Source organism: Vigna angularis, chromosome 10 (assembly GCF_016808095.1).
Source record: "Vigna angularis cultivar LongXiaoDou No.4 chromosome 10, ASM1680809v1, whole genome shotgun sequence".
Lineage (NCBI taxonomy): Eukaryota > Viridiplantae > Streptophyta > Magnoliopsida > Fabales > Fabaceae > Vigna > Vigna angularis.
This window is the reverse complement of record NC_068979.1, coordinates 24,564,335-24,585,871: the sequence shown is the minus strand read 5'-3', so window position 1 is coordinate 24,585,871 and position 21,537 is coordinate 24,564,335. Positions and strand designations below refer to the sequence as shown.

The 21,537-nt window shown below is 31.2% G+C and overlaps 2 protein-coding genes across 6 annotated transcripts; both read left to right on the top strand.

The window, feature by feature from the left end:
- The first annotated feature begins 3,202 nt into the window (after window positions 1-3,202).
- On the top strand, window positions 3,203-5,334 carry LOC108336124 (expansin-A10). Its single transcript, XM_017572470.2, has 4 exons — window positions 3,203-3,363; window positions 3,497-3,639; window positions 3,771-4,083; window positions 4,440-5,334. Exons 2-4 carry the CDS (start codon window positions 3,501-3,503, stop codon window positions 4,744-4,746), a joined length of 759 nt encoding a protein of 252 aa, XP_017427959.1. The 5' UTR covers window positions 3,203-3,363; window positions 3,497-3,500; the 3' UTR covers window positions 4,747-5,334.
- A 7,619-nt stretch (window positions 5,335-12,953) lies between these two features.
- On the top strand, window positions 12,954-18,025 carry LOC108335139 (transcription termination factor MTEF1, chloroplastic). 5 transcript variants are annotated; one of them, XM_052869849.1, is made up of 2 exons: window positions 12,954-13,747; window positions 17,719-18,025. In XM_052869849.1, the coding sequence occupies exons 1-2, from the start codon at window positions 12,971-12,973 to the stop codon at window positions 17,785-17,787; spliced, it is 846 nt and encodes a 281-aa protein (XP_052725809.1). In that variant the 5' UTR covers window positions 12,954-12,970; the 3' UTR covers window positions 17,788-18,025. The 5 variants fall into 5 exon arrangements, with proteins under 5 accessions (XP_052725809.1, XP_052725811.1, XP_017426569.1 ...); XM_052869851.1 differs by having other exon boundaries at window positions 17,648-17,785; XM_017571080.2 differs by lacking the exon at window positions 17,719-18,025 and adding an exon at window positions 17,648-17,666 and having other exon boundaries at window positions 12,954-14,194.
- Window positions 18,026-21,537: the final 3,512 nt, after the last annotated feature.

Here is a 21,537-nt window from a genome sequence, read left to right as displayed (position 1 = left end):
AGTTATATCATTTTATCTAACGATTTTCTATAGAAGTTTCTTCTTTTTGAACAACTTTAAGAGTTTCTATTAATATTATAATGGATAAATATATTAATATTTTATGTTTTCTATTAATTTGTCATGCATTATCAAAATTTACAATTTCTATTTAGTAGTTTTATATTATTAAATAGGATATGTTATAATTTTCTAATTCCATTAATTCACTCTAATAGAATTATGAAATTACAAATTATAAGATTAAAATAATATAAAATGAGAAAATGAATATATTATAAAATAATAAAATATAAAATTATAAAATTAGTTAACTTATGAATTTTTAATTATATAATTTAAAATTTATATGGCCAAATTTATAAAATATAAAACTAAAAATAACTAAAAAATTAAAGGAAAATTATAAAAATATAATATTAAAAAACTAAAATATTAAAATAAAATTATAAAATAGAAAAATAGAAAAATATATAATTACAAATTAAATAATTATAAACTATAAAATTAAAAATTAAAAAATTAAAAAAATTACAAATTATTAAATTTTATATTTTGATATTTTTTAATTTCATAATTTTGTAATTTGTAATTTTATATTAACTTTAATCTTATAATTTCGTACTTCTATAATTTTATAATTTTATAATTAGGCAATGTTTTTAACTTTATAATTTTGTAGTTTTTAAATATGATCATGTTAGAAAACATCGTGAACTTTGACATCTCAAATACATAAATACATACATTGATACTTCAAATCCTATAAATCAATTGTTATTACATTAAAATTTATTAAAAAACAAAATATAATAGTACAAAGTATGGGAATCATACCAAATTCATATTAAAATTTATATTTTACAACACAGACTAACTATACTTATTGTAAAATATATATATATATATACATATATAAATAAATATATAGATTAAATCATTTATATTATTTCTTATGAATAAAAGCTAAATTAATTCATTTATCCGCACACAAACTTTCTTCATAAAAATGTGAGAAAGTTTGAATTGACAGAGATGCAAGCATCAATTTTATTTTTTCTAAAATTTCAAGAAATCACTTTATGATAAAAAAAACCATGACATACTAAATTAGAAATATTTTTCAACTAAAGCTTTTGAAAGTTTTTTCTTCAAACGTGCTCCAAAGCATAAATAGTTCCCATAAACTCATAATAAATATAAGTTTAAATCCCTAAAAAGTTGAAAAACTCCTTACATATTCATCCGAGCTTCCTCTAAATATATCAATACTTGAAGTCAAACTAAGACAACTCTTAGTCGCACCATCAATATTCACCTTAAGTCAATTATATGAAACTTGTCATGTTATGTCTATAAATGAAACCACCCTACCATCTCTAGCTTGAATACTAAAATTTTCAAAACCAAAAAATTAGAGAAAGTAGTACTCATATGTTTTTTAAATTTATTCCCAACCATATGCACTAACTTCTTAATTAATTTTAAAAATAGCATAAAGAAACATAATTAAATCCTTTAATCTACTATGATTTCTCTTCCTTCAAATAATCTAAATAACTACAATAATAAGAGTCATTTTAATCACTTTAAACAAATGACAACAAAGAGACTTTAGAAGCTAAATAACCAAATTCAAAGAAGAAAACTGCAAATCCTAAAAAATTTATTTCAACAAGTTAATTCAACCATTCACACTACCGTGAAATAATAAAAGGATGAAAGAATAAACTAGAGAAAAATTCAACATTATTAACCCACAAAAAACACATAGAATATAAAACCATTCATCTTTTTTGATCTTCAAATCAATAGGAAAACAACCATATAACAATTTACAAATAACCAAAGTTTTAATTCATAACATCTTATCCCACACGTTTCATAAAATAAATTAAAAATAATAATTTAGAATTTTTAAAGAAATCCTGCCGCATAATTTATACCCAAGTGAATCTTAACTTAATTTTTCTTAAAAAAACACACACAAAAAATTTAATAAATTTTTTATCCTAATAAATTAGTTATGAAATTTTCTATTTTCTCATCTTGTTTTCAACATCATACTATACTATAATTAATATATATATATATATATATATATATATATATTAAATTAAAATTAATATGAATATTAAATTTAGACTCATCCAAATAAGATAGTACAAAATAAATATGTGTTCAAACTTTTTAAGCATGTATCTATGCAAATTTATAATAAGAGTAGATTTGAAACTTCCTCTATTATTAAATTCTTGGTTTTTAACCTCTGAAATTTATTCCACATGTTGATAAATTCTCAAGTCTCATCATTCTCTTTTTCGAAAATATACTCTTACTAAAATGTCATTATTTTCTTAGGTTGTAATATGGGTTACTTTTTTTCTTTCAAGCATAGTTCAGGTTATTTTGGGAACACTAAAATAATATATTAACTTCATAAAATATTTATAATACTTTTTATTTAATTTTTTGTTTCTACTTTACAATACATTCACATACATAAACTAATTAAAATTAATATAAAAAATAAGAATATAAATAATAATAATAATAATGAAATTAAAGTGGCTAATATTATCTTAAACGTTAAAAATAATAATTGAATAGAAAAAAAAACTTCTAAAGATCTAACAATTAAAAATGGGTGAAGACAGTAATAATCTTAAAACTGTACATATTAAAAAAGAATACTCTAAACAAAATATAATATTCATATTTTTTAAAACATATGTAACTTTTACAATACGGTTACTAAAATTATGTTACTCTTTTAACAAATATGTTATTTTTAAAAAAAAATAAATATTATATTTAAAAATAAAAGTTCCAGATGATAATATTATAAAATGAATACTTTAACTATAAACTAAATTTTTTTTTTTTTTTTTTTAAATCCCATCCATTTTTCTTGTGACAACAACATTTTCCATGAGAGAAAAAGAACAGAAAAAAGAGTTGAAAAAGCGTAGGGATTGTGCAAAAGGGTATTTGCGGCAAACGGAAGATGCTTGCATGTGGCAATGGCAGCATAACTCAAAACCGCTATGTCCCACATCGATTTCGTAGATTTTCCAGCAAGGAAAGCTACAAAACCACACGGCTTCAGCTACAAAACAGCTTTTAGTAGCTTCAAATGTGGGCCCCTTTGCAAATTGCACTGTTTTAAAGCGTTACAGAAACCGCTTATACCCTCTGCAGTTTTTGGTCCCAACACTTTTAAAAGTGTCAGTTAAAGCTACGACTGACCCTATTGCTTGTGCCTTCCAAGGTCTATAAATTGAGTACCAGCCCCCTTCACTTTTCCTTCACTCATCCACTCCACATTGTCTCTCACACTGCAATTCAACCTTCTCTGTCAAAGTAATTGCAAATTTCCATTGCATCATGTCAACTTCTTGCTGCACATTTCTAGCTAAATGTTGCATGCAATTTCACAAAAACATTACTAGAAGGAACCCAAATGACTAATTGTGTTTGTTTTGGATTTGTTCAGGAAAATGGCTCAATTTGGTTTGCTGGTCTTGGTGGGGCTTCTTCTCACAATGTTCTCCTCTGCCTATGGCTATGGCTATGGTGGAGGCTGGGTTAATGCGCACGCTACCTTCTATGGAGGGAGTGATGCATCTGGAACAATGGGTATGTAGCAATCATAAGAAAGATCCAATTTTTATTTTTCTTTTTGGATGGAATTTAGAACTTGTTAATTGATTATGGCCTAAAAAGGCAGCCCTTTTTGACTGATATATTTGGTAATGAAACTTGTGTAGGTGGGGCTTGTGGGTATGGGAACCTCTACAGCCAGGGTTATGGAACAAACACTGCTGCTTTAAGCACTGCTTTGTTCAACAATGGTCTGAGCTGTGGTTCATGCTATGAGATAAGGTGTGTGAGTGACCACAGATGGTGCCTTCCCGGTTCCATTTTGGTCACTGCCACCAATTTCTGCCCTCCAAATAATGCCTTACCCAACAATGCAGGAGGGTGGTGCAACCCTCCCCTACACCATTTTGACCTCTCTCAACCTGTTTTTCTGCGCATTGCACAATACAAAGCAGGAATCGTGCCTGTGTCCTATAGAAGGTAAGCAATTGTCTTCACTTTTGTTCTTTGGTTTTTCAGTAAAATGAAACTACCTTGCTCTCCTGTCACCTTCAACTTTTCAAAAGGAGTTTTCTCTTGAACTGTTTTTAACTCATGTTCTTGGAAGTTTCCTTTCTTTCTCTTTCCATATAGTGGTAAATGACCAAACCACTATCTTCTCAAAGTTGGTAACTTTACAGTGAAACTAGTGTTTTCCACCTACTTGGTTAATGTTTGTATGTACTATATAGGAATAATACAAAGGTATTGGGTAGATTTGTTGCTTATAAGCAGCAAAGTTTAATTTATTCCAAAGTAGCATGTATAAGTTTCGTGTATATGTGGATTTTGTGTAGGGTGGCCTGCAGAAGAAGGGGTGGCATAAGGTTCACAATCAATGGTCACTCCTACTTCAACCTGGTCCTGATAACAAACGTAGGAGGTGCTGGGGATGTGCATGGTGTGGCCATAAAAGGTTCAAGAACTGGATGGATGCCAATGTCCAGAAACTGGGGTCAGAACTGGCAGAGCAACAACTATCTCAATGGCCAAAGCCTCTCCTTTAAGGTCACAGCTAGTGATGGCCAGACAGTGGTGTCCTACAACGTTGCCCCTGCTGGGTGGTCCTTTGGACAAACATACACTGGTGCTCAATTCCGCTAGGGACCATAATCATTCACCACTGCAAGTTCAAATATTTAGATACACCACTATATATAAATATATGTTTCTATAATTTCTCAATTTAAGTGTTAGTATGACGACTCAATAGTATACTAAGGTATTATATAGTATGCTACTTGGTGGAGGGGTGGGGTCAATTGGTATTATTCTTGGGATCATAAAATGGTTAAGGCTTATTTTAAGCTGGCTCTTAATCATAAGGGGTTCCCCATTCTTAGGGTCTTTTTTACTATTGGGGTATTTTTCATTTTTGGAAGTATTTTTCAACCTTTCTGCTGCTGAAAGCTAGCAGAGATGGAGTTTTCATAGTTTATGTGACCTACTAAATTGGAGGAGGTGGACTATGTTGTACCACCCGCCGTTAGTATTGCAATTTTTACTTTTACTTTTACTTTTGTTCACCATTGTGATTTTTAGAAACATTGTTTGCTACTCATATGTTGTAAGCAACCTTGGCTGTATCCAACTTTCTAAGTGTCTTAGTATGTCTTTCTTTGTATTCAACTTTCAAAGTGTAAATTTCCCTATTTCTACAATATGGAATGTTGCTGTAATTTACTATCACAAGTTCCTTCTCTCTTGTTTATTCTGCCAATTAGTGCGTGTGTGTGTGTGTGTGAAATTAGTGGTTGTTTTACATATAATTTGCTTTTAGTTTACATCGTTTTAAAAATTTTAGTATCTACCACTTATAACTGATAAAAAAAAATGGTAACTTTTAAAAGCACAAAATGATAACGTCAACAAATGATGGAAATGTTTTGTACGGAGTTTTAAACACCTTGAAGGCGTGAATGGTTAATGTAGCCACCAAATTAGGTAATATTTAATGTTTGTAGCGACTTATTGCAATACATTTCTTTATTTTAATAACCGTCTTAAATTCTACACTTTAAAGCCACAAAATCGCTGAGGTCATTAAATTATGCAAATATTGTATCCACTTTTAAACTCGTCCAAAGTTTAAAAGGACAACCAAGGCTTCAGTAAATTAATTAATTATACATACATATATATATATATATATATATATATATATATATATATATATAGGTAATGTAGGGTTGATTGGATGAATGGAGTGAAATGGGCTTTTTGGATTTACAATTACTCACTAAGAAGGGAAAAGCCCAAATATGAAACAGGGACAAATAAATACCTGGGCTGTTTCTTTCTTCCAAATAGAAAATTATTATTATTATTCGGTTTATGTTTTGCATTTCAATCGCATTCTAAAGTCCAATACTTTGTGTTTATATTTATGTCACTTTTATTTCTTAAAATAATCTTTACTAAAATGTACTTTTTCAATTCTAGAAAATACTTTTTGAAAACAATTTTTCAGAAAAAAATTAGCACGCCAATTTAGAATTTGTTTGAATGAAGAGATGGAAATTTGGGAAAGAAAAAAAGTAGAGTAAAATGTGAGATCATTTGGATTTAATGAAAGAAAAGAAAAACAAAAATAACTTAGCAGAAAAGTGTATTATAACTAGCATAAAAGACCATTAGAGGACTTTCCCTCTTAACTTAAAAATCCCTTTTTCACACTTGTCAAAGGAAGATTCTCTTTAAATTAATACATTAAAAATATTTTTTTAATATAAAATAAAATTATATTAATAACTTTGAGAGATATAAATATCAATTTTCTTTGCTTAATAAATCTAACCTTGAAGCATAAGGCTACAACATTGTAACATTGCTTGTGTTTTGAAATGCAATGTTTCTGAAACTTGTGTCAACCTCCTATTGAAATAAGTATCTGTCTCAAGATTCAGTCTAGATATTTTATAGAAAATATAAAAGAAAATACATAAAAGTCAAGGTTTTCCTTTATTCTCATCCCAGTATTATTTAATTAAAATTAAACTTAGATTTTTTCATGCATGTTTTTATTATATGAATTATTGAAGTAAAACTTCAATTTTAATGGGAGAAAAAAAAATAACAGTATCAAAAAATAGTTATTCGTTTTGTTCTAGATTATCTTTTTTCTCTTAATTTTTGTGTAATGGTAATAATTGTAAATAAGTTTGGGGGAGAATGTTACTAGAATGAATTTTCGAACTTTGTAATATTAATATTTAATTAATTAATTAATCAATTGCCACTAAGTACTTGTGATAACATATCATTAATTACTAGTAACACTTTTAGCATATGTATGTTCTTTCAATGACTAATTTCTTTTACGGATCGTAAAATAATGTGGATCTCATTTGAATTGTTTTTTAATAATTCATGCACATAACTAACTTAATTAAATTACAAATAATAATTGTCTTTAATTAGTATTTTTATTCCACCGAATAACTTGACAATTATTCAAAGAGAGGGCAAAATATATCTTTCTAATTTTTCTTTTTTATATAAGAAGAACTTGAGGTCCCAAAAACAATATACAATAATAAAAGAGAGTTCAAAAGATATATTTTTAATTCTTCCTGCACCTCCCATTTTTCTTCCTCCACCTCCTATTTTCTTTTCTTTTTTGACAATTATTCAGAAAGTCCAAAAAAATATCTTTTTAATTTTTCTTTTTTATAAGAAGAACTTGAGGTCCCAAAAACAATATCCATTAAAAGAGAGTGCAAAATATATCTTTCTGATTCTTCATGCACCTCCCATATTTCTTCTTTCTGCACCCTCATAAAACATGTAATCCCCAAACTATCCTTCATTAAAATTATAATAAAAATTTATACACCTTTTCTTTTAATATTTTTGAAATTGGATATTTCAGAAGGTATTTACAAATCTGGAAAATATATTTCAAAACACCTAATTGAAAAAAAAATGAAATAGATATTTTAGAGAATATTTCCATATCTTGAAATAATAAGTTATGTTGTTTGCCTTTTCAATGTCTGTTAACTTTCCAAGAAACCATCAATGAGATTTTGAAATTTTGTGTAGATTTGTGGTTGTTTTATTTTATGACCTTATCGTCTACACCAAGTCTTTTGAAACCCACTTTCACCATCTTACCATTGTTATTGATATTGTCCATTTTGTTTTAAAACTCTTAGTGTTTGTTCACACAATACCAATTGAATATTTTAATCGTTTTATTTCTCAATAAAGTTGCTCTTAAACAATCCAAGGCTCATGCCAATGTGAATTTGATCTATTACTTATTCAACCACTTCTCTCAAGGATATTTTGAGATAGATTAGTTTCTACTTGAAGTTAATCACAGATGATGTTTGTTTTTCATTTGACATAAACAATTTAAGATTTTTAATGTTTTCTTTGAAGATAATCATTGTATTCATAAATTAGCTGTTTTTACTTTTATATAAAAGGAGAAGGTTAAGTGGTTTGATATCTTGTCACCATTTATTTTTTTAAATTTCTTTTATAACAAGTATAACTTGTTTATGTTTTGTGAAATTTATTTTTTATCATAGATTTAGAGTAATCTCTGATGTTTTTTGTATTCTTTTTTCTTTATTTTATTTTAATAATATTTTATAATAATGTCTAACTTAAAGTTATTTAAAATATGTGAAAAGAATGAGAAAGATAAAACTTCAATCTACTTTAATTAACACCATAATTATATATATATATATATATATTACTAGAAAACTATTCACCATTTTGAATTAAAAATTCAAAGATGTAGACCAAAAGTTTGAATGAAAAACTAAGGGTGTGACAAAGCACTAAAAGCGAATTTTGACTTAAAACAAGTTATTCAAATTTCAAATTGAACAATTATGAGGAAACTACTGTATTAAAAATACTTATATTTTATAGATCTTGTATTCACAAATACAAATGTTATTAAAGTTTCGTCATACCTTATAAAATATAGAGTCTATAATGTTTTTAATTAAAAGAAAAAAAATAAAAAATATATATATATATATATATATATATATTTTGTAACATCCCAAAATATAGCGATTAACCATATCGTAGTTGTCACATAATCAATAAGATAGAACAATTATAGACTAGAATATAAAGTATATAACTTTACCGTCATCCAAAATAACCATAGAATTTAAAACTTTATATACAACCTATCTACTACAAAACTTTGCACAGTACTATCCTAACTAAACTATACCGCGGCATTATCTCCATCTAGCACTTACTCTAGGAAAACATCATCTTTCTCTGTTCACACCCACATGATGATCATTGCAAAGGAAACAACACAACACATACAAAACACAAGCACCAACAACAAGGTAAGCTAGTTTAAATAAAAGAATAATCATCATATTTATCAACCATAATTCATACAGTCATACATAGTCATTCCCATCACAAAAACACTTTATGCATGACACTACACTAACTTTGATCATCCGGACTTAGAATGATTGCCGAGTTATGGCAGGTTGTGCACTTGTGGTGGCTTCTGCTGCTTTGCAAAGTTATTGCTAATGGGTTTCACCCTACCACACTCACAAGGTTAGTCTGTTTCGGGCCTTGGAGCATACTAGAAGCCTCCAAGACTAAGACCTCCTGCTATTCCTCACAACATGGATCAATCCTCTCTACGTGAGAATGAAAGACCATTGGAGTTTCAGGATAACCCCCAAGACTGAGCTCCTGCATTCGTTCTAAACATACTTGAACCTCACCAAAAGGATTCACTTTGAAACTATACTTTCACCAATTTGAAACCATACTTTCACTTTGAATCACAACTCATCACATTGATACTCATATACTTCAATACAGACTCATACATAATTCACAATGAATCCAAAACATCATTTAAATCAATCAAAGACAAGGAAATAAAGAGTAAACTAAAACCTGGACCAGTGGCTCAGCGAACCCTCTCGCTGAGCAACCCCATTGCTCTCGCTCAGCGACCCTGCTCGTTGTGCGAATCCTCCAGACAATGGTCCAGACCCCCAACTCACTCGCTCAGTGACCCCATTCGCTGGTCGAGACCTAAGATAGTGGTCCAAACCCTCTAAGCACTCCCTCAACGACCCAGTTTGTTGATTGAATAAAACTCATAGTGCTCCCAGACCTCGACCTTGCTCGTTGTGTGAATAATTAAACAGTGTGCCAGACTCTACACCCACTCATTGAGCGACTCCACTCGCTCAGCGAGACTGTATAATTATGCAGCACAAAGCTGCAGAATTATGAACCTATACCAAAACTTACCACTTTGAAATATTTTTTCCAACTTTTAATCCTCCTAGATTATGTTATATACTTAATTAAACTTAACTAAATGTGTCTAAACCTTTCTAACATCATACTCAAGTGTTCAGTAACCAAAATTAAGCTTCAAAAACTAATAAATCACAACTTATGAGCTCAAATTTCATTCTACCACTTTTGGCACATTTTCAAGTAAATTAGAGACTCTAACAAGTCTCAATTGACTTACCAAGACTCCCCAAACTGACCATTTGCACAAAGAATCCCAAACTGAAGTTTTCACTAATTCCCTTCCTCAAAACTAGTCCTAAGCTAAAGTAAACTAGGTCTATACAACACCATACCTTCTTAGAGCAGATTTCACCCAATTTTGATACTTATGCATGGCCCAAAACAACTCTTAACCAAGATCAACTGCACCAAAACAACACACCAACCATTTCTCACCTTTTCACTACCAAAACTCTAAATTTTGACCAATTAACTTACAACTAATACTACCTCTTTTCCTTCCACAATTCCATCAACATGAACAACTTCCTCAACCTAGAATCCACATCTCAAGCACGCATACACTAATTTCAAATAGTTATACAATACATCATCACACCAATCATCAATATTTCCCAATTAGTTCAATTACCACTAACACCAAACAACCTTTGCAATCAAATAGTTTAATATTCAATTACCATCAAACTCACACCACATAATTCAATTAAACTCAATTATCTAGATTCTCTTACCTTTATCAAACTTGCACAACTCAAGAAAATACCCCGATCGCGACTTGTACCGCAAGGAAAACCTAGAAAACCTACAAATCACCGATTGGTGAGGAAAAACCAATCTTAAAACCTAAATTAAGTCAAGAATTAAGAAAGAGGAACTCATATCCCATGCAAGGACAGATTCTTTGCATGATCATCGATTCAGGGAAAAACTAAGAAAAATCGAACGAAACTTACTTGTTTTAATTGAAAATTTGATCGAACATATAAGTAGCCCTCAACTCAGGGATTGGCTAAGCACTTCCTGATCGTTGAACAAATTATCCAAGTATAAGAAAATTTAGAAAGATGTAAGAGAAAGATAAAAGAATAGTGTTTTAGATAGATATAATGTATTTAGATAATGAGACGAGCTTTAGAAAACTCAATTTATATTAAAAGATTATTTTAAAATAAAATACTCGATCTCGTTATTTTAATATACCTATCTATTCTAATACTTTATTTTCTAAATTATTATATATATATATATATATATATATATATATATATATATATATATATATATATATATATATATATATATATATATATATATAAAACCCCACATAAAGATGCAAATACAAACAAAATAAAATAAATAAAACAATTAGACCCAATAAAATTATTAATCAATTGATTGACTTGAAAATAGTGAAATGACATTATACTTTAATAAAATCTTTGGAACATGTTGTATAATAAAATTTTATTCGGCATACTATTTCCAAAGTTTTGTCAATCATGATAAAAATATTGATTAGAAAATAATATTTAAACATTTTTTAGATCTCCTTATGTTAAATTGAATATCGATAAAGCATGATTAAACCATAATGGAATATAAATATATGAGACTAAACGAATGTGATTTAGAAGCAAATGTAATTATAAATTTAACTTTTATAAATTTTATGAAATGAGAACGTCTTGTTTACGAACTTATAAGCTAAGAGAGTGAGTCTAAATTATACTTGATATTTAGTTATTAGTCAATTCAATTTAAGATAACTTTTTTCTCAAACTAATGCCAATATTTTGTAAGATTTAACATGCATGTTCACAGAAGCACTTTTTCTCCCTTGATTCTTCCTATAATTAAGTTCTTTATTTTTGTTAGAAATTCAAAATGACAAAATCCAGACATAATTTTAAATACTCTTAATAAGAAATTAAGAGTGACAATTTTTCGAATTTATTTTTAGTTTTATAAAATTTTAATTATAATATTTAATAATGAATCAAATTATTTTTTTAAGTTTAAAAAATGCGAATACGTGGGTGCGACATGTTAGTATTAATAATAATGTCACAAATAATTGGTAAATTTTTTTTAACGTATGGATTGGTTGAAACAGTTTTAAACTAACTTTAAAAAAAGAAAAAAATAGTATAAGTATATGTAAAATTCATATTATTCACTATTTCTTTCAAAGTATGAATTAATTAAAAAACTACACAGGTAGGATTAAACATCTAAATTTGGACTGAGAAAAAAATCTTTAGCCCAAATAAATCAACCATTGAATAGGAAAGGCTCTATTTAGGCCATTTCTTCCTGTACTGCGATATTTTTCTTTTGCACTCCTATAAATTCAAAAATAAAATCCCCACATTGTCCTTGAAAATTGATTTCCAAATTCTTGAAGTCAATTTTTGGCATAAAAATATTTGGATGGGAGAATTTGTAAGTTTTTTTTTATTTGTTTTTATTTTCATATTGTACAATTTAAAAGTTTTTATGATTTTTGGATAATGAAATACAAAAGTATTTTTTATAACTTTTGGATTATTCAATGAAAATTCTTTTTACTTAGAAAATGTGTAATCTAAAAGTTATTTTTCACATAAAAAAACATCTTCTAGATGAATTTTCTTTTCATAAAAATATTGCATGATCAAAAAGTTATTTTTAAATTACACAATTCAAAAACTTTGTTTTATAAAAGAAAAACAACTCTAACTCAGAATCTAAAATACTTTTGAATTGGATATACATAAAAAAGGATGACAATTATGGATGAAAAAAATATTTTTTTTTATTACAGATAATGGGTAAATTCTATTCCTACCTGACTCAACCCTTTGTCAACCGTAGCTTGGCGTTTTAACGAACTTCATGAGGGTGCACATGGAAACTATGGGTGTGGAGAAATAAATGGCCCTCGTTCTAACGCACTTGTTCAACCAAGCCCAGTGAAAAAACGACATCGTCTCCTGATAAATAAACGACCAGTATTTCCATAAGCTTGCCAAGTCACGTACATCATCTTCCTCATCCACGCGACATGTCGATAGTGCAACTCTCTCCTCCGATACACTCCCAATTTTCTTCCCACCACAATCCTCCGACAACTTCGGACCGTGGCATTGTATTCCACGAAAAGGTGCGGTACCTTAAAGCCCTCAAAGTGAATCCGGAGAAGGCCTTCCGCTTGAACCCCGAACTCCGCTCCTCCCCTCTCGCCACCCTGGAATCCGTCACGCGCTGTCTCTACTCCCTCGGAGTCCCACGCGCCTCCTTGGGGCGCATCCTCGACATGAACCCCGTGCTCCTCACCTGCAACCCTTATTACCAACTCTATCCCCTCCTCGACTTCCTCCTCCATGAGGTCCCAATCCCCTTCCCCGACGTCCACCTCTGCATCCTTCGCTGCCCCAGATTGCTCGTTTCCAGCATTGATAATCAATTGCGTCCCACACTGTTCTTTCTCAGGGAATTAGGGTTCTGTGGGCCACACTCCCTCACGTGCCAGACCACCCTGCTTCTCGTGTCCAGCTTGGAGAACACCCTTTTGCCCAAGATTGAGTTTGTGAAGAGTTTGGGGTTCACCCACATCGAGGTTTCCAACATGGTCGTCAGGTCCCCTGGGTTGTTGACTTTAAGCGTGAAGAAGAATTTGGTGCCCAAAGTGGAATTTTTCTTGAAGGAGATGAATGGGGATGTTTCTGAGCTCAAGAGGTTTCCTCAGTATTTTTCTTTTAGCTTGGAACGGAAGATTAGGCCGAGATTTGGGATGCTGAGGCAGCTTGGCGTGTCGATGCCGTTGGCAGATATGTTGAAGGTTAGTGATGGCGAGTTTAATGCTAGGTTGCTTGAATTGAGGTTTAAGACTCTTGAGTTTGGAGTAGGACAATAGTTGTAGTAGTTTGCGGTTGTTGGGAAGGTTTAAGCCATTTTAGTCCAAACATCAAGGGATTTAGGGTCACCCACATTTATCTGCAATTTTCCTCGATATTGGGTGTGATGAAACTGAAATCATGATGGTGACCTCAATTTAAAACCTGATGTTGGTTTTGCTAAAGACTAAAGTATAGTGGTTGATTCTGATAAACATTTGTGCAAATCTGTTAAAATAATGTAGAGAAAGGGCTGCTTGTGATTCAGAGAAAAGGAGATTTTGGTGATGGAAAATTAGAATAATGATGTAGGTTCTTGAATTGAGATTCGGAGCTAGTAAGTGGTTGTTGTTGACAAGGTTAAAAACAATGGTCCGCTGTCATGATTGCAGGTACAACATCAAGTTTTTTTGGATTACCATGACTGTATACCACTATTGCAGTCCCTTTTGTCTATAATTTACTAATTACTAATATAAAGGATCACAACTGCTACCTAAAATATTAATCGGTTGTAACTGCAGTTGCATTTGTCTGCAATTTCTAACAATGTTAAGGTGAGTGAAGTTGGTTTTGCTGAACTATAGTGACTGATATCCTAAGTGCAATGTATAGTGGTCAGTTTCGTTTAAATAGCCGCCAAAGCTGCTATACTCTCAATTTCAAGGATCCGCTATTGCATCCACAATAGTTGTTGTGGTTGCACCTCCCATCCTGCATCCTTCATCTTTGGCTAGCCTCCAACCAATTGAACTTGTACTTAACATTATGCCAATTTTCATGTATTTTATTTTTATTTGTATACAATTTAACTTTTTATACATATATTATTGATATGTTGGTATAATAGTATATTTGAACTGTAATATGTCTTACTCCATATGATATTAACATATTATTGGCTTTTCACTATCCAATATATGATATAGCAAGTTATTGGTTTTCTGACGTTTACTGCAATCCGCAATTAATTTCACTGATTGCGGTTGATAAGTATATATGTGTGTCTTTTAATTTCTGATTGATAAAGGGCTGTTTGTGATTCAAATAAAAGAATATTTTGGTCTTGGAAAAGAAAGATTTTGATCGGGTGCACCTTAGACAGTAAAGTATGAATTTGGGACTGTGGAATTGATTTTGATGATGGAACATGCTTTATGAACTATAGAATTTCCAGAAAGCAATCAGTCAATTTCTAGTGAATTGGTATAGGTACTTTAACCCTTCAAAATGAGTAAAAAAATACAAAATTTGCACGAATCCTTGACATCGAGTGTAGGGAGTGGAACCCTCCAAGGTTACTGACAATTAGTGATGTAAATGACTACAAAAAGTGTTGCACTTTGATAAAGATTTGTCAAACCAAAACTGTAACTTTCTGGTGATGAGATCTTCTCAATTTGGCTTAGTCTTGTTAAATTTCGAAATTTCTGTCAAAGCCATCAACAAGGCTCTATTGTACACCGAGATTATGTATATTTCATGTGGAATCTTCCTACCATTTTTGAGTGATTGCATGATAATTTGAGATTTTTGAATGCTACTATGCCCTGTTTAGTTTATTTTCAAATTTATCACGCTTAAATTTCTTTGGTGCATATGTGAAATTATATTGATACTAACTCATGTTCTATCTCATTATTAAACACTAGATTGTGTCAACGAAGCTGTGTTAAATGAACAATGTGTTATCGATACTAATGCGCAAAATCAGTCTTTGCAGTTTTTTGAATATAATCTCAATAGTTGATCTAGAACTAGTAGCACTGACGTGCATACAAGGTTGTATCAAGTTTCATATTTGAAGTTGTGTGTAATGAACTGATATTACTCAAAGAAGTGAAGAACCAAAGAAAGGGTTGCATCGGTAGTCTTTTTATCCCAAAAGAAAAAAAAAGAATCAAATAATGTAATTGTATACAAACAAAAATCAAGTATATATCCCACAAAATCTCAGTATTTACCATAAAAAATATGAAAGAAGTAACTATCTTACTTACCTTCACTGTTCAAATAATTGATTCTGATTTGAGGTGAGAGCATTCTCTCTGATCACTAAAATGGATATTACCCTGTAATATATCACTGTTATGTTATGCACACAACAGAAATAATAACACATTCCCAAGAATTTCGATCTGGAACCTAACTGACCCATATTTCTTATTATATTGAGCCCAATGGTAAGAATGAGTTGGGCCGTTTCATGAAGCTCAGGATTGTAACATGGCCTGATATTGGAAAGAAGAAAGTAACCACATTCCCCTCAGTCTTTTTACAAACCAGAATGAAAATGTGATGTAATGTTATGTGTTGAAACTTAATTTAAAGTAAAGACAAAAGAAAATGCATCAAAAAAGATATATAATTCAGAACATTGTAACATAAACTGAGAATAGTTTGACATGGTTGAGAGAGGTTTTTAGCTAGCTACAACAGGCAGAGAATAATAGGTGAAACGATGAAAAAAATATTGAAAAAAATGAAATAAATAGGACTTTTGTTTATTTTTAGTTATATATTCCAACCTGTATCCATGTGGTCTTGCTTCTCACAATAATCTTCAGGTGTCGGTCATGATTGTTTCTTTAACCATCATCAAAGCAATGGCTTTCATTAATGTGAGGAAGAGAATGTCTTTCTCTTGATTTTTTTTCCCTGCCCAGAAGTTTTATTATTGCATACTATGTAGTACCTACTACACATGCTTCTTAATTTCATCTTCCATTAAGTTACGTGTACTGGGTTGGTCCATTTGTATAACTAGTACAGAGGACTAAGGGGCGAATTGATTGTAATAATTTAATTGATGATTTTGCCACAACACAATTAGTATGAGCATATATAACATAATAGTAGATTAAGATGTTGTCGTTTGATGGAAGCATCTGGGTCACAAGTGGACGAGGTTACTGACAGGTTGGTGCCAAGTTTTAACAACTATTAATGGGTTTGTATCCAGTTAGATGAAATTGCAGGAGTACTATCTCCAAGCAAAGTAGCAATAATTCTCATGGCAGTCCGTAGAGTAAGTTAAATTCAGACCCTGTTTCTTTTTCACCCTATGATTTTTCCGCGCACAAAATCATATATCACCATTTCAAATTAACTTTATGCACCATACAGATAAGGTAAATTATTAATTTTGTTTTGAGTTTCTCTCTGCATGGAGGGATCAGATCAGACACCAGTTTTTTTATTTATGACAATTTATCACAGTTTTCAGTTGTTGAAAGGTTATCTCATTTTTGTACATTTGTTTAGTTCGATGCATGCTGATATGATTTTTATTTAGTGTTTCAAAAAATTATCTTACAATAATCGCTGTTATACTACTTGCTATGCAGTCATTAACCGATTAATGTATCTGGGATAAACCATCTGTACTGTCTTGAACTTTGAGTCTAGACTTAAATCAATCTTATGAACTGATTTTTGTGAGGAATTATGTGAGATTTAGATTTTTTTAATAACACTGTCAAAAAGTGCTTTCTGATATTACAAATACGGATTTCAAGTTTAAATTGTGACGAGTGTTAAGTTTAGAGATCATATTTTTTATATTGCAAGAAACTACATAGAAAAATGTAAAAAAATAAGAATAGAGTTGGGATTAAAATTCAAAAACTTTGACGTTGATTAAAAAATTATGGTCAGAATCAGAAATCATTCTTAAAACCTGCTTAAGGTTTGATTAATATAGAACAACTGAATCTTACAGTTTTCAGAATCATTGAACATGACAACTTGAAATAGAGATAACTACAGACTTAGAACTAAATGAGTGCCAGAGAAATGTATCTGGAACATTATGATAATAATAGGAATTATTTACTGTTTGGCAGGGAAGACAGAAAAATTGAAGTAGGGTCAAGTATTTTTATGATTGTTCTGATATCTGATGCTATTCTTGAAGCATTTGATGGAAGTTGGCACTAGTAACTGCGAGAAACCATGGTGCCCCTCATCTCATTACCAATTATAACAAGGACGTGTCACATCACGGGCGCGGAATACTGTGCCAAAATGCAGTGTAATTGCTTCAATGATGCAGCTGGATCAACAACTAGCTTTGGACGTACTAGGATTTTTCTTTCATTTTCTGTTCCCATAATTGTATTATATGTTCAGGACCCTTTTTAAGTTGATTGCTAGAAGAACTCTCAAGTACTTGAACATTTTCATGAATTACAACATCTATGAATAGTGATTCTGGTTGTGCATGTGTTATGTTAAAGGGTATTGGGGGTCCTCTTGGTACTACAAAGAGAATGAGAAAGAAAGATATCAGAAAAGGTGATCACAGCCCTTACTTAAGCACCATTTCTCTTGTAGCAAAAAGCTTTTACACAAAATCATAGGGTTCTCAAAGGGTTACAGATACTAGTCAGTGTCAGATCCTCATGCATTACGAGAATAATAAAATGACATGTTTGTGGCACGTTGGCCATGAACAACCGTTGGGTCTGCTATGTTTCATCAGCACTGCACATCATGGGTCTACGCACGTGGCCTGCTACAGTCACGTCCCAAAACAAGTATTGGGTGGTGAAAAATTGTTAGTATATTCATTCAGGGTCAGACAATTTTCTAGTGGACATCATTCAAACTAAATGCTTTCTTTTAAGCCCTAAATAATAGGGTTTATCTCTTTTTCTTCACGGATTTTCCTTCTCCATTAAATCACAAACAAACTAGTAACCTTTCTTTCAATAAACTCAGTCACAGATTTCTAATTGTTAGAAAACATCATATATATGTATATATATATATATATGCTTAGATCAGTGGAACTTAGATATATAAAGGTTTGAAATTACATGTAAAATATATATATATATATATGTGAAAAATATATTTTTACTTGATCCTACTTATTAACTACACGTCACATCTATAGTTTTCCCTCCTGTAAACAGGTCTGCCTGAACCATTTTCTTGAAAGGATAGATGGTCATGAAACTATTTTACTGTGCTGTTAAGCCAGTTATTCGTGATGAGTTGTTCACATCGGGGAAATCGTTGGGAAGTGTGGAGAAACCACTACGAACTTGCACATATTGAATGTGCGATGAAGTCATCTATTTGTTGAGGTCTTTATTTATGGTGTTTCTTTTTCAGTCATTTTCTTTTCCTTTATGAATCAGCATGTGTTACTGTCTCTTGGGGCTTATCAGCTACTCCATACACTGCACGTCTAAACACCCTATCTTCATCATTATTATCATAGCCTTTTACACATTCCTCCTTTCTTTCAATATATTTCAACCCTATTATAGAAACCATCCACTATAAACTCTCTATACTTGTTTCCACTGCATTTATATATACACCTTTTTAAACTTTGTTCCAATGATGTTAGCAAATCATAGATTCATAATCTCTCTCAACTATTACTTCTTTTGGCCTGTACTGACATGGCATTATCTTCTTGTACCTAGGTATCGAACATATATGCAGATAATAAAATTTAGGTGGTTAATGTTGAATTTGTTATAGGTGTTTGAATATTGTGTTTTCTATATAATTACGTTGTTTCAGGTGTCGTGCATGCTTATCTATGAAATATAAAACAAAAATTACACCACGAATAATGCATCTATGCTTATGCATAATAATATTGTACTTCTTCAAATTGCTTTGAAGTGGTTTATTTGTTGTCCAATGTGGAATTCCCTTGTATGGGATTTTGACATTATAGAAATCAGGAGATGAAGAAAATAAATAAGAAAGATAAGCTATTAAACTGGTGGGCTTCTTTCAATTTTTTTTTTGTGGGACCTTAATTTTATGGTGTATTTATATTTCGGTTTGCTTGTATAAAATAATTGTCCACTAAAATAGAAGTTGTTATGTTTCAATTTCATGAAAATTTTGATTATTTTTAATTCAATTTTTGTTAAAAAATTTTAGTTGATCGAGTATTCAAAAATTTTATATTTATCAATTAAAATCCTGTTAATATCTATCATTTAGTTAATTGATATTGTTGCTATCTTGTTTATGTCTTTTTACATTAAAAATAATAATATAAAATGATTTTGTAGTTAATAGGTGACTAAGGATTTTTATTATTTTAACTTAATGTACAATTTCTTAATATGTTGATGATTTATAAATCATCAAAGAATTTATAATATCATTTTTTATATTAATAACTTATCCTCTGTTATTTTTTATATATGTAAAAATAATTAGTAAGATAATATAATAAAATAATATTATATCTTCATTACAATGAAAGTGCAAGGACCTGAAAATGTAAGGTTATTGGACCTTAGGTTGAGGTAGCCAGGCCCGTAAAACTAAAGACATCATGACTTTAGAAGAGACCTTTCAAAATCTGAGTTCATTAGCCAACTTTCCCTTTTCTCTCTAGAATTCTTATTTTTCCTAACCTTGCTCTGTCTTCTCTCTATCATTCCCTCACATTCAGCCGTTGCATTGTTGATTAGGTGGTGCTCAAGTGACCGCGGTGTTGAGACCTTCGCAACCATCCGAATAGATTTTCATTCTTCAGCGGGTAAGTAGCTCTTCACTGTTCTCCGCTTTTTGGGACTTAGGGCAAGTTGCATGTGCCTAGTGTACCTTTCTTTATGTTTTTCCTTTGTTCGTTCTAGCTCTAAAAGTTGTTTCTATCGCCACTTGGGTGATTTGTAGAGTGGGGTTGTACCCTTGCTGTGTGAGGTGCTGTAGAGAACGGTACTGTAAGCTGTGCTTGGAGTTTTCCAAGTAAGGGGAGCTAGATATTGTTTTCAATTTGCTTGCAGTATTTGTATGTATGTTAAATTCCTTAACGGGTGTGCTGTTTGGTTTGCTTGTTTAAGCTCTAAAGTAAGTGGGTCATACATGTTGATGCGTGTGATGTATGAAATTGTAGCGTGAGGTTTATGAAATTGTAGCGTGAGGTTTGTAAACTGAATTGGTTGAATCTAGCTGCTGTAATTGGGCGTGTTGGAAGTGCTTGGAGTGATAAATCTGTTATAGCTTGAATGAAAATGGAAAGTTAAGTGAAATTATGGTGTTTTACGGCAAATTAGGGGAAGTGAGGTAGTGATTTTGGGCATTTGGGGCCTAAAGTGCAATTGGGCTGTTGGGGCAGTCTTAGCTAGTGTATTGTGACTTGTTTGAGTCACTAAATTGATCAAAATAGGTGCAAAGCAGTAGGATTGGGTTTTGGATCCCTAAGTTGGGAAAATTGATATTTTAGAGTTGAAATTGAGTCTTAATCACTTTAGAATGGTAGTAGGAATGCTTAGAATCATTTAGATAAGTTTAATTAAGCATAAAACAAGAATTGAGGGTGTTAGAAGTTAGTAAAAATGGTTAGGAATGGTTATGTTAGGTGTTGTTCATAATTCTGCAGAAATTCTACAGAATTATGCAGTTTCGCCGAAAGTGAACTGATAACCGTTTGGCCATGCGCTATTGAGCGTTCGGTCTCTTAGGTAGCGTTCGGTCTTCATAGTGCTCGGTCTTAGGTAGCGTTCGGTCTCTTAGGTAGCGTTCAGTCTCTTAAGTAGCGTTCGGTCTCTTAGGTAGCGTTCGGTCTTGATAGTGCTCGGTCTCAAGTAGCGTTCGATCTCTTAGGTAGCGTTCAGTCTCTTAAGTAGCGTTCAATCTCTTAGGTAGCATTCGGTCTTGATAGTGCTCGGTCTTAGGTAGTGTTCGGTCATGATAGTGCTCGGTCTCAGGTAGCGTTCGGTCTCTTAGGTAGCGTTCGGTCTCTTAGATT